This window comes from Rhinichthys klamathensis, unplaced genomic scaffold, assembly GCF_029890125.1.
Source record: "Rhinichthys klamathensis goyatoka isolate OS25496 unplaced genomic scaffold, OSU_Roscu_1.1 h1tg000093l_1, whole genome shotgun sequence".
Lineage (NCBI taxonomy): Eukaryota > Metazoa > Chordata > Actinopteri > Cypriniformes > Leuciscidae > Rhinichthys > Rhinichthys klamathensis.
Window position 1 is genome coordinate 338,665 of NW_026606632.1, and position 14,778 is coordinate 353,442.

Here is a 14,778-nt window from a genome sequence, read left to right on the forward strand (position 1 = left end):
AGATAGTTTTGACCACTGGCAGAATAAGTTTTTTTAAATATAATTATTTTGGATTATTTTTAACTTAAAGTTGCGGACTGGAGCTTTAAACAAAATATAGTCACAGCTATATAGGTGTTACTATATTTTGTTTAATATACCACTAATTAGTGGATACCACTAATTGATGCAGTGGATTGAGCGTGCAGCGGCATTTTTCATTTCATTTCTCTTTATTTGAAAAGGGACAGTGTACATTAATCAACATTAAAACAATGTAAATGTACCCGAGTTAGCTCAAAAGTGCTAATTTTCATCGGTAGTCCGTCCCCAGCCGGGTGTAAAAAAGGCAACCTTAAAGACATAGCGAGCTTGTCGAGCGCATCCCTTTTTCACAGACAGTGGAAAGTTTGTAGTTAAGTCGGATATCAATGGCAAAGAAAGAAAGTAAAACGAGGCATGTATAATTAACGTTAACTGACAAGAGAGAGAAAGCACTTCTGTTGCTAAATTGTATATGTCTAAATCGTATACTGTATGTAAGTAAAACATGAACTGTTACCTGATTTATGTATAACGAGTGGTTCCCTATTACAGGACGTTTGCATGTCAAGAAGTTTCATGAACGCAAACATCCGAAGCGCAAGCCCCGAAAACCCGCGTCTCAGACAGAGCGCAAATACTGAATTGAATTTTCTTTTACGTCGTCTTGCGCTTGTATGGACAAATTCACACAAAATGATGTAAAAACAACGATTCTGAATCGAATCACAAATGTCAAAAATCGATTTCCTAAATGTTGATTGATAACGTAATGTTGACGCAACGCAAAAGGCGCTGGACATTCTGTGGCGTGCAGCTGTGCGCACAACAGAGACGCATGATGGTTGAGCGAGAAATCCGACCGGCACCCTCTGCGTTTAAATCTAGCGTAACTTTGGCTTTATGATGTTGAAGGGAAAAAGGACCTGGATAAGAGCTAGACTTTATGCAAGTAGGGCTCCAGACTGGAGAGATTCCGACCACTAATGAAGACAGTAAACATATTGGACCTGTGCATGGTCTTAAAGGGACAGCAGTCTAATAAACCTGCAAATAAATCATGTGACTGTAGTCGTATTTGTTCTGTATTGTATTTATTTGTAATTTGATTATTACTGCTTAATGTTTTAAATTCACATTAATTAGGCCAGTAGTTTTTGTTGTAGTATCAAAATTGGAATAGAGAATTGTGATATTTCACTGGTATCTAAACATTTGGACCACTGACCCAATCCTCAGCACTGAGCCCTGCTGAAGCAGCTCTAAATATGCGCTGAGATATTAAATGAAAGATAAAATATGAAAGAGCAATAGAATGAGCAGTGAAAGTAACAGAAACTCATACAATACATTTTAGCAGGCTTAATTAAGCATGACAATAACTGAATGAAATATATATTTGCTGAACAAATTAAGCCAACTAATATGATTCATATTCTATTGGTTTCTCTACCCAATACATTTAAAAATGACACATGCTGTGAAAATACACGTAACTTTTGCCTCAGTCTCCTAACAACACATTGCAATATGGAGAAACTTGCAGCACCTGTAAAATCTAAACTCGATATCTTCAACCAGGGTTGGTCTCTATTCCTTCTCTATAGATGCCTGATTCCTCATTGCATTCCAATACTATACAACTATCACAGAGTATGAAATAGAAACATGTTGGTTTTCTTTAAACGCATTTTGTAACAGTGTAACCATGCATGTAACTTATCCTAATGTCCTTTTTATGTCTATATGTGTATGTACTGTATATTTGTATGTGTCCCCTTTTAATTTCTTTTTTGTTATGTTCACCTAGTATACTTGTAACCTTTTGTTTTGTTAAATCGGAAAGAAAAAAAAAAAAGTATCAATATCAGACTCGTTATGGAAAAAGTGGTATCGGTTCATCCCTATTACGTATTATAACAAATGCCTATATAGGGCGCCAACGACCTGTTATTGTTGTCCCACTTTACAATAGGTCAAATCCTTATTTAATATTGGCCAAATTACATTTAATTCAAATGTTAACTTAATCTTTAATACTTGGCCACTTTTTTACGATAGAAATGCTACATCCACATTTTTTTTTTTGAATAAGAATATATGGACATTAAAACATGAGCGAGGGTTTAAACTTTTATGTTGAAATCGTGATGAACAGTTTGCATATTTAGAAACGCATAGGATGTATTCTCCTGTGTTGGTGTAGGTTTGTAAATAATTTACGTTACAAATCTGATGAAATGGCACACATTGCTTTCCCAGATGAACGTTATAAGCAACCCAAACTCACAGCATATGCAGAGATGGAGTTTGAGCTCCAGCATGTAAATGATAACAGTTCACGTGAAGCAGTATTTACTGTGAATCAGAGCCGCATGTAAATAATTAAAGTGCATATATATTTATTTCATTGAATCGTAGCCTTTGCGAATTCACAATAGCACTATGCTATAGCATGGTTTTTAAATGTAATAGGCCTACATAGTGCAGCCTTAGAAAACGATCTAATAATGCAGTTCATGGATTCTCGTCCTTGGAATCTGCCACTTCTGGTATTTTACTGGTTACTCGACACGAGTAAATTGAAAATTAGGATTTTTTTAAATCGAGTACTCTAATTTAATCGAGGAATCGTTACAGCCCTACATCCCTAACTTATAATGAAACTTAGTTTGTAACATTTATACTTGCAAGGGTGATCTTAAAACTAGCTATTCTCGTTTCGCCACCGTTTTCTTGAAGCCGATATTATTTAGCTCTTGACCTTTCAGTGGTGGGACTTGAGGGTAAATTGTATACTGACTCATGTACCTTTGAACAGACAACTGGCTTTTCTCATTCTTAATACAAAATTCAGGCCCCTCAGTGTTTTATTTAGCTAAGTTCTTGCACCATGGTTTGCCTCTTGTTACAGCTAAAAGTCACCAAATGTTGCTCGCAGACCAGAATAGGTGACACAGTGCAGCAGGATAAAATGTATCCACCAAAACGATGTCTTTGATACAACGGAACGTACATAGAATAGAATGGTACAGACATTTTCTTTCTTGAGGTAGCAGTTAACCACAACTGATGTGGTCATTTGAAACATCCCCTCCTGTTTCATGCTCATATACTAGACTTTATTGTCTGTTCTTTGGCCATTAGGTCTATATTCTGTATTGTCTCGTTGTACAGCTACAAAGGATCATCTCCTTTCCTTACATTGCTCAATTATGGTTTTGTTAAAGGTTGTTCTTCCAAGTGCTTTAGTCCCTTGGTAACTTGCTCAGTATGTGGCTGATTGCATTGTTATTGAATGGACAAATGGCATTGGAGTCTGGGGGAAGAAACAGCAGAAGTCCTCTTTGGTGAGCAGTGAGCACAGTACTTCTGTCGCTAGTTCTCAGGGCTGCTTTCTGAGGCTAGTGTCTTTTATTGCAATTTTCTGTCATAAGCGTAACAGGTCATGTCTTTACACAAATATATATTACTCAAACACACACACACACACACACGCAAACTGTGAGACTAACAGGATCACTGTTAGATCTAGTGAAAAGCGTTCGAGTTCGGTGCAAACGAGTTCGAGTTTGTACAAACCATACAAATCAAGATAAAATAGCGCTGATGTTCTCAACAACACTGACTCAGAAAACAGGAGAAACATTAAGCCACAACGGTCCAGTTTGAAGGCTTTTCAATCCACAAACCACCATGGATTTAAACTTGAACCATGGTATTATGGCAGAAATGTGGGATATTCATATAGAGTATTATTATATTATTAATGTAGACATTAAATGTAGCCTGTTTACTGAGTAATGTAATATATTTACTGGATTTACTGGTTACTAAGCTATATCAGTTTTTGTGATTTGTATTATACTACATGTCTTTAGGCTACGGTGTTTCCTTACAAATACCATAGAAACAGTTACCATGGCAGTGAGGTTTTACCTGTTACTAGGTTAAATAATGTAAGTAAAAGTCCTCAAAACAGTAAACAGTCAGCTATACAATAAGAACAAATAAACGAAATTACAAACAACAGAAAAAATACAACAGAACAAAAATACAAATTAAATAAACTTTTTTTTTTTAAATCAGGAAGATGTACTAACAGTGATATTCAGCTAAGTAATAGCCTACAAAAGAAATGAAATAAAGTGATCAAATTTAAAATAACACTGCTGTATACATTAAATATAGACTAATCCTTATAAAAACTACAGTTTATTAATTCAAGAGCAGTGAATGATTTTATCTTTGTCTTTTGTAGTTTGATTAGCAATAACGACTGCAGCAGATTTATTATGCTGTTGTCACTTTTGGCGCTTTTCCACTGCATGGTACGGCTCGGCTTGGCTCGGCTCGGTTTGCCTTTCCACTGCAGTTTAGTACCACTTTAAAGTGGGTGGGATTATAGACAGATTGTTATAGTTGCGCCGCCTCTACTGCTGTGACATCATCATAAACGCGACACAAACAAACGCACAACACAGGAGCAATGGAGCATATCGATAGAATGGTGTTCTTGATTCTCGGCATTTGGATGTTTTTCACGGCAAGTTTGTTTGTTCTGGTTTAGTGTCTCGTGTAGCAAATCCAATAATGCTGGTAGTGACAAGTCTCTCTGATCAATCAGTGATCTGCAGTGTTTACACGTCACATTTTAGTATCGGTACGGCTCGCTTGGCCATGCAGTGGAAAAGCACCAAAAAGTGAGCTGTACCGAGCCATACCATGCAGTGGAAAAGCACCATTTAAGATCTAACTCACGCATCCAATATACTGTTTCACACACGCTCTTCCTCAGTGTTTACATTCACTTAAGACATAACCGACTGTGTTTACGAGGATACTTACCAAAAATGCATTTCGACATATTTGTGTCTAGGCTATTTTCAGACCGTTTAGGCACATATCTGAAGCCCACAGTGTACTTTGCTTATTCGCGTTCTATCCCCGTCACGGAGCGCGCTCAGGAGGCCTCCTAGGAACAGTATCTCTTTTTGGTTGTCAAGTTTGGGCTTTTAGGGAGGAACAAAAGTGCACCGCTGTGAAGGAAAGGAAGATGCACTCAATGTACGGGAAGGAATGGTAGTGGCGCAATAATAGTTTTGCATCGATTATCTTGTTTTTATAATAGTTGGAAGCCAAAATCGAAATTGAAAAATGAATTACGATTAATCACACAGCCCTTGGAACTGTATTGGGGTACTAGGCATGGCTCATAGATGTGTGGCTTCCTACTGACTTCAGATGTCTGATGTCATTGGCCAAACACAGGGGGGTAGATTTCTTTGTGGTGTCCGCCTAAAAATGAATGACCTTCTCTGGATTACATCACCCTTTGTTATCGGCAGATGGACAAAAATGAAGATAAATTTATGAGTTAAGCCTATCAGGGGATGTATTGATGAATGGGACAAAAACGTTAGCTGTATTATAGGGATGGATAGTATGATGGAATATGCTGTACAGTTTTGCTGTATTGTTTATACTACGGTTGATGTATCCATGCGATTACCAGTGATCAGAACTGCTTTGCGTTATTTACAAGTGATAGCAATGAAGAAACATCTCAACATGTGTGTTATTCACTATTTGAAGAGAAAATTATTACATTGTCTGAAACAAATTGACAAATTGACACACGGTTGGGCTCACAGTTCTTAAATCTGACACGCATCTATAATATGGTTTATTGAAAATAACAATGTGTAAGACAGACAGACATAATGCATGTTTCTGATGATGGGTTTCACATTCTGGGTTCCCATTCCCAATACGTTACAACAGCGATGATAAAATTACGAATGAATATGGCCAGTCATATACGCTGTTCATCCCCCGGATGTTAATATAGTAATAATTAATAGTGCACGAGTGCAGGTGAGACCGTTGTTGCTGTCTGTTTAAACTAAACGTATTTAAGCCTTGCCAATTTAAACATTTAAGAGCAAGAAGACGCGAATGAGAACTCACGTGCGCTGTGAGAAGATTGTGTGTGTGCACTCCTCTGAAGCTCGCAAACTCGTCATATTAAATATTATATATATATAGATATATGTGTGTATAAAATATTTAGAATTTATTGTATAGTAATATTGTATAGGCCGCCTATATATTTAATATACAATATTGTAAAATTACTTGTAAAGTCTTTGGTAATGCAGGCTACCCCTAATACATAAAATAATTTGATTGTAATAAGACAGTAAACAGTATTACCTAGGCCAGATGATAATGAAGGTGTGGTGTTTTTATGTTTTATTTTGTGTATATATATAGATCTACAAACAGTAGCATTTCTCGTTGCCTTATAAAAATCAATGAAGTACTGTGTTCCCCAAGGCCTGTAGTACTACATGCATCATAACCTACTGTCTCACAATATTTCTTCATTTCTCCCTTCCTCCCTCCTTATGTATCGCTCCTAATTCTGTATGTATTTTTATCGTCTGGCAGACAGAAACTCTGGATGGGGCCTTTCCAGTGCCTGACATCAAACTCCACAGCAACCCCTCTGCGTTCAACGTCTACTGTAATGTACGGCACAGCGTGCTGGACTGGCAGCAGAAGGAAGCCGTTTTGGCCCTGGCCTCCCGGAGCTCTGTGCAGAGCGGCGACTCAGACAGTGAGGAAGAGGAGGAGTATCGCGAACCCGCCGTCAAACTGCCGAAGGTCAGTGAGTGACATCAATGCATACACGAAGCCCAATCATGTGGTTTAGTTCTATCGTTCATGATTAAGCATATTTTTTTGTTGCACCGTTTATGCCTTTTTTTTTTATTTTTATGATAACTGCAGTGATATATCATAATAATAAACTGCTGTGTTCTAAATATTTGAGATTCTTTGGTGGTCGTGATCAAAACTTTAGCATCGAATTAAATTAGTCTAGGCTTTTTTCCGTTTTACACTAGAAATGATTTTCTTAATTTTGCAATGTTATCTTACACTGGGTGTGACGTTGTCGCATCGACATCTTGCCACGCTGCAACAGCTCGAGGCTTTAAGTAGAAGTAGCGCAGTGACATGGAGTACGTTAGAAATAGCATCGATTTACTGTTGTTGTCTGCATCCAGTGTAGACAGAATCACTGAATATTATAGACTCTATTTGCTTTTGTTGCGTCGCGCCACTTGCATCCAGATACACAGTGTTAGCAGGCAGCATAATTTTGCTGCTTTACTTTGACCCGCCCTCAAACAATGTAGTCGGTTCGTGTTGTACATGTCTAGAAGATGCCGCATATTTCTGTGCTGCAAAAGAAAAATGACTAACAAAGAGAATATGTAAATTTAGCTTGGCCAGTTAGAGTTTGAGTAATTTCTACTTGCTCATGAAGTTTACTATGTCATTTGTTTCTTTAAAAACAACAGACTTTTTTTTTTTTTGTTCTCTTCATGTTTCTTGCTCCCCGTTTCACCGATGAAACCGATGGGTGGCTGATTAATTCCAATCTCCACTTCAAAGATCTCATGCTTAGGCTACAACCTAGAAGGAAATGTGCTTAGGGATGGGAATAGCAAGAAATTTAATTAAATTTTTAAGGAACATTTCTGTTTTTTTAATGATTCCACTGACAAAAATTTTAGTGTTTGCTCATAAATCCTTAAATGGTCTAGCCCCGACCTACCTCTCTGACCTTATACAAAAACATGTTCCATTGAGGTCGCTTAGGTCGGCAGATTGCATGCTCTTGGCTGTCCCTAGAGTAAGGCTTAAAAATAGGGGAGATCAAGCCTTTTCAGTTGCGGCCCCTAAATTATGGAATAATTTACCATTGTCTGTGAGGCTGGCCCCAACACTCTCCGCTTTTAAATCTAGTCTTAAAACATATTTATTTTCCTTGGCTTTTACTTCAGTCTGAGAGCTGTGTGTTTTGTCTTCTCGTTGTCATTTTATTTGTGCTGTTTATTGTATGATTTTGGATGTATAGCACTTTGGTCAACTTCTGTTGTTTTAAATGTGCTCTAGAAATAAACTTGACCTTGACAATTCTTAGCACTTTTTTACTAAAAACAAGGTCCTTACTATATAATAAACAAAATGCTGCACTACAATTTTTTTATTTTAAATCATCATACCACAAAAATCTGTGAACGTCTGTCTTTAACTACGGATTATCAAATGAACAACTAGTCAGTAATTACACTGATTAAAGTCTCACAAACCCTGCAGTCAGATTTGGCAAAAAATGAGTTGTTGGCAAAAACTCAGCAAGCTAGTTTCAAGATCTAGAAATTAATATTCAGATTGGACCCAAGACTATGTTAAACATTCTATTGTGTGACATCCTGATGCCTTTTATTTTAAGATGTGTAAATTGTCAAGGTGTTGTGATTCACTAACACATTTCTGTATTAAAGGACAGGTATTTTATTCATAGAGTTTAGATGGAGGGCTTATTTAATATCCAAACCTTGAGAGACGCTACACAGTATAATTTTTTTATTTATTTCTCTCAGATGTTCTAGGACAAAGCACAAATTCCTTTTTTTAGATGATGACCTTGAAAGATGAACCAGTGCAGGCCTTTTGCTATGATAGCCCAACATAGTGTCTTATAACAAGAAGGAAGCACTTTTAGAAACAAACAAAGAAACTTCCCAAAGATTCCTTCATTAAAATATACTGGTAGATGTTCACAGCTGCAATACGGTCACTGAAGATATGCTAAACCGCAAGATCGAAATCTTAACCACATTTTTAGATAAAAGAGGCATGGTCACATTTACTTACATTCTCATGTGATCCTAATGTTCTACATGCTGGTTCTCCCATAAACCCATTAGGTGAAACGGCAACACTGTATTAAAAGTCAGTTTAACAACAAACACATGGACAACCAGTTGTTTATTCTTTTTCAGTCAAAGTAAACCATATATGCTCTTCACGGCACAACATTGTTGCTTTAGTAATAGATTTTTCCAGTCATTGAATTCAAATATGGCCTTTTCTGTTGCGTGATGATGGTTTTATACTGAATAATCCACATGATAATTTTTTTCACTTTTTCAGTATTACTTGACCTAATGTTCCTACAGAGTGAGCATGATGGACTTATAGAAGTAAAAACACTAGTGGTCAGGGCTTGACATTAACACCTATCAGATGCGGGTGTATTTCAGCAGTGGCGTTTAAGACACACCAAGCAAGCCGACTTCAAAGAACCAGCGGCGACGGAAACCGATAGTGTTGTCGCCTCGCGTCGGCTGCGTCTGGACCAAAAAGCTGAACACAGCACAGACTACAGCCGACTGCAAACTAGCATGTGCGTTCTGTGCCTGCGTGTAAGGAATTAACTGTTTATGTCAGCAGGTATCAATAGTCTATATTCGCCATTCAAAAGGACAAACCGTAACAACGATATACGCAGATATACGAAACCTAATCAAAGCAGTACTTGCTTAGCATTTTGAATATCAGACAGTTATGTTCAGAACTTTATTCATTTTATGCGGCTCATGTTGTTATGAAAATATTCGCGTTTTGGAATGTTTGGGTAACATAACATTAGGGGTGTCCCCGACTGAGGATTTTCATAGTCGAATCAGATTCGTCAAGTCCTGCCTATAGTCGACTAATAGTCGAATCATGTGTGTGGCGTCGGGGAGGGGGCGGGGCTTTAACATTTTAAAGCCGCGATGTACAGAACATCACACAAAGATATAGAAGAAAATGTATAAAAACATTTTGGATCAATAAAACTAAGAAATAACATAAATAACTGCAGAAAGGCCACACTGCAGATAGGATTTGCATTTCACATGCAAATCAAATTAAATCGGCTGAATTGCCTGTAGCCTACGAGCATGCTCTAAAATAGTTAAATTAGATCACCCTGAGTGATCAATTAATAAAATAAAAATAAAGAAATTATTAAAATAACGAAAGTATGGCCAGGATTGTCAACTTTGTCTTTTTAACTGCAGAAACAACAATAAACGCTAAACTGGAGCGGCAGTCTTTTTAGCTAAACGTGTTCACAGTATCCAAAAATCAAATTAGAACCGGCTGAAATGTTTTCAAAATCACTTGTACCCATACCTGGTCGAAAAAAACAAAATCCAGTCTTTCAGCTGTGTGTCCGTTTGAGTCTTTTCAAATTGTGTGCGCGGATAAAATACATTCTAAAACGCTTAACGTGAAAAACGCTTAACGGCTTTGTCCTAAAACTGTTATATTAAAAGATCAAATTCTGTACACACCTTATTAATAAAGGATACTATATAGCCTACAGAAAAGCAGATGAGCCCAGAATATGAACGCAACGCGTTTTATTATAGGCTACGTTAAGCATTTTCCTCCCATAGAAAACCGTTAAAGAAAAAGCTTTACGTGACTTTCTATAGGAGAAACGCGTTGCGTTCATATTCTGGGTTCATCTGCTTATCTGCACATAGAATGGTTTCTTAAGGTGTGTAGCCTACTGTGTACATTAAGCACGTAAAAGTGCAATTTAAGCGTTTTAAAAGCTTTTTTCACGTTAAGCGTTTTAGAACGTCCCAAGGAAAACCAACCTGTTAACGTTGTTCGGCAGAAGTGCGATCATGGTTTTCCTGATGCTAAATCCAGCCTTGGAGAATATCCTTTCTGATGGTGTGCACCTTTAGATTTTCTTATCCCAGACATTTTTAAAGATTTAAATCCCTGCCGACAAGACGCTCCTCTGTCGGTCACGGATCGAAAGTGAAACTTAAATCTGTCACGGGGTGTTTGGATTTATTCACGCTGCACGCACGTTAAAAAAATATTTATTAAAAGCTTCTTTCTTTGCACATTTTTATTGACAGCATTATCATAATAGGCTGTATATTAACGTATTGACAGAAAACCAGTAGTTCTATGTGAAATCAGACATTGAGCACACCCATATAGCCAAAATGACATAATCCTCGTTTAATAACACATCTGCGAAGATTCGACCGTGAGATTGGTAGTCGAATCAGGCTCCTCCTATCGAAGCATCGAATCTTCGACTATTCGGGGTCACCCCTACATAACATTAGATCAGCCTTCTGTCTGCACTGTCTTTTGACCTACTTGCTCTCTTTCATCACTTTCGCTTGTATTCTCATGCACTGACTCATTCGCTAAACTGAACATCCAATCAGAGTTCCCACTCTCACCGACGGCCCGACGCCAATTCAACATGCTGAATCGGGCAAACTGCCGCCGACATGTGGAACACACCGCAAAAACTAGCCCGACAGACGCTCGCCGATGGCTGACCGTCGGCTTGGTGTGTCCTGGCCTTTAAGTGGACCTAAACAGTTAAAGAAATAAAACGTGTAACAGTATAATGGATCCGTGCGTCAGGTCTTAAAGTGACAGCAGCCTAATATACCTGGTGCCAAATTATGAGCTAATACCTATTTGGCAGTTTTCCTCCGTGGTATCGATGTCAAAATTGTGGCCAGTAACTTTGGAAAACCACTAGTTACAGTGGCTGGTGAGCAAAAAAGTTCATGTCAAGCCTTGCTAGTGGTTGATCGTGATTGATTTTTTTTTTTTAAGGCTGATGCTGATATGTTAGAGAGCAGGGTGGTCTATATGAAGCTGATTTATATGATATAACACTATTTAATTTAAAGATATTAAAAACACATAATCACATCATATTTAATATATTAGAAATAAATAATTTTAAAATTAATATGGAAAAATTATACTTTAGATTGCAACTTCTTTATGTAATCCTAATATAGTATTTTTCACATATAAAGAAATTGCTAAAAATATGAATGAAAAATAAGTTATACTGTAACTAGCAGTACACTCAGTAATCTGGTAAATCTGTGTGCACTGGGAATAATATTTGAAATCGATGAATGTTATATCTCAGCTATGTTCTTCTGCTCCTCAGATCATTGGTATTGGGCTATGTGGAGTGTTCGAGCTCATCAAGGAGACTCGTTTCTCGCACCCGTCACTGTGCTTACGGAGCCTTCAGGCCCTTCTAGATATGCTCCAGGGACAACAGCCGGAGAGCTTTCAGACTGAACCTCCAGATGTGCTGGGTAAGATACTTTCTCCTCGTCATATAAAATGGTAAGTGAATTTGTATAAGTGAATCTGTATATTTCAATCATGAAACCACTGTTGGTTGGACCTGCAGAGTCTCTCTTCCATCTTCTGCTGGAGACAACGGTGCGGAGCACAGGGATGAACGATCCCACCGGTCAGACCCTCACTGCGTTATCCTGTGCCTGCCTCTTCAGCCTTGTGGTGGCCTGGGGAGACACTGGCAAAACCCTCCAGGCTGTGTCTGCCATCCTCACCAACAATGGCAGTCATGCATGCCAGACCATCCAGGTGAGGGAAAGTTTTGAGATTGCATTGAGCATTAAATCAGTGTATTAGAATGATTTCTGAAAGATCACGTGACACTGAAGACGAGTTGAATGCTGCTAAAAATGTGGTGAGGTCTGTACATTTGTGTTATTTTTTTTTCTGGCTGTCTGTAGCACTTATTGCTCTGCATCCTTTCTTAAAGGTTTAGTTCCCCCAAAAATGTACAGGAATGAAAATTCAGGTTTGGAACAACTTGAGGGTGGGTAAATGATGACAGAATCTGACATTTTTGGGTGAACTATCCCTTTAAGGAACCACACTTAAAGGAGTAGTTCACTTTAAAAAAAACTTTTGCTGATAATTTACTCACCCCCACGTCATCCAAGATGTCCATGTCTTTCTTTCTTCAGTCGAAAAGAAATTAAGGTTTTTGATGAAAACATTCCAGGATTTTTCTCCATATAATGCACTTTACTGGGCACCAAACGGTTCAAGGTCCAAAAGACACTCTCCTGTTCGAACTCGTTCATCAAAATGAACGAATCTTTTTCCGAGTCAATTCGTTCATTTCGTTCGTTAAATGAATCAAATGACTCGAAAAAAGATTCGTTCATTTTGATGAACGAGTTCGAACAGGAGAGTCACACAGAACAGAGCAAGGCGGGGATTTGAGCTTATAAAACTTAAACTTTGTTATTTATTTTTTAAATGAGCGATCGTTTCGTTTGATAAGACCCTTATTCATCGTCTGGAATCGTTTAAAGCCCTTTGAACAGTTTGCAGTTTGCACTGAAACTGTCTTTTGGACCTTGGACAGTTTGGTGCCCAGCAAAGTGCATTATATGGAGAAAAATCCTGGAATGTTTTCATCAAAAACCTTAATTTCTTTTCGACTGAAGAAAGAAAGACATGGACATCTTGGATGACATGGGGGTGAGTAAATTATCAGCAAAAGTTTTTTTTAAAGTGAACTACTCCTTTAAGAAGAGTACTTTACGTTTATTTTTAACAATGTTACTGATTTATTTCAGTCCGTTTTTTTAATCCGTTTAGTGGATTTCTTGCTTGGTAAGTGAGGTTGAGATTTTAGACTGCATAAAAAGCTGCTGTTCATCTGAAGTCAGGATGACAGCACATTACCGCTCATCTCTCAGTATGCGCTAGCCGTAACTGCAACTGCATTTGGAGGTCAACAATCGGATTGCCTGAAAATGTCAAATCCCTCCGATTTCCCGTCTTTATTATATTACTCTGCCAGCGCAGAGTCCCTCAGCCAATTACTCCTCCTCAGTCTTCTGCCGTCTGCATGATATGCCATTTTTTTTGCCATTTAAATGTCTTAATGCTCTGACAATATCACAAACTGATTTAGACATCAGAGAAACTCAAGAGTTCATTTGTTGTTGCCAAGGTAACTACAACCTAATTGGAGCATGAGTAACTTGCATAGCTTGTGTAAAGTGTGATATCTGATCCGTCTCTGTCAGTTCACAGTGCACAAGTCCAACTTGAAGTGATTCAGAATGAAAGTGAAAAACAAGCAAAGGCTGTTGTGTATATTCTGATCAAGTGCTTTGTAGAGCTGGATTATATTTTTCATATGTGTTGCTAAGAAATGGCTTAAACATATTTTATTTTTTTATTTATTACTTTTAAAAAACAATTATTTACACACATTTATATATTAAACACCATCCTTTCAACCAAACAGCCGTTGTTGCCCAGTAGATTCACTTTTAATGACTTTTTTTCATTAAATATACTTTAGGAACAAACAATACTTAATCATTTTCATTTATATGCACCAATATAACATTACATAGTAGCAAACAAACATACTTATTATTTTTTTCTACGTGAAAAAAGAAACGGGGATTTCCATGAATGGATAGTTGAATCTGGGATTGGAATCGATATACTGACATGGATAGTTTGAAAAGAATTATGGAAATAATGCATGTATTGCATTGTAAGGTAGCTGGCCCTGTCCTAATGTAAGACTTGAGTCTTTGGTAAAGAACAGAGAAGTGTAGTGCAATAAAACTAAATGTCATTATTGAATTGACTGTAGAGCATCTAAAGCAATAACATTGATGTTTTAGTATATCAATAAACCTCTCTGTCCTGTGTAGCATCATTCATCAAAGTACCTCCTTACTACCTCCGGCTGAACTCTGTGGTGGGGTGAGGACAGACACAGTGGTTTTGTTAAAGAAAGATCAACATAAATATTAAACAGGGAAAATAATGTGTCCTGGGGATATGATGTGAGATGGATGAAGGGGGGCCTACTGTCCTTGTGAATGGACTGGTAAAGGTCAAATGGTGCAGAGAGGTTTGGTAGGGGACGGTGTAACTCCACATAATCACATGAACAACCAGTCAGTAACTACACTCTTTTAAGTCTCACAAGCCTATAACAATAACAGTGGCAGTTCTCTTTCATTTCGAAAAACAAAACTTCAGTGA

At 37.6% G+C, this 14,778-nt stretch overlaps 1 protein-coding gene across 16 annotated transcripts in view; it reads left to right on the plus strand.

The window, feature by feature from the left end:
* mycbp2 (MYC binding protein 2) overlaps nt 1-14,778 on the plus strand; it is a 138,456-nt gene that overhangs the window by 11,917 nt on the left and 111,761 nt on the right. For all 16 annotated transcript variants that reach the window (XM_056252195.1, XM_056252198.1, XM_056252202.1 and 13 more), the window contains exons 3-5: nt 6,475-6,690; nt 11,882-12,035; nt 12,134-12,330. In XM_056252195.1, the coding sequence (XP_056108170.1) occupies nt 6,475-6,690; nt 11,882-12,035; nt 12,134-12,330 (567 nt within the window). The remainder of the gene's footprint in view (nt 1-6,474; nt 6,691-11,881; nt 12,036-12,133; nt 12,331-14,778) is intronic.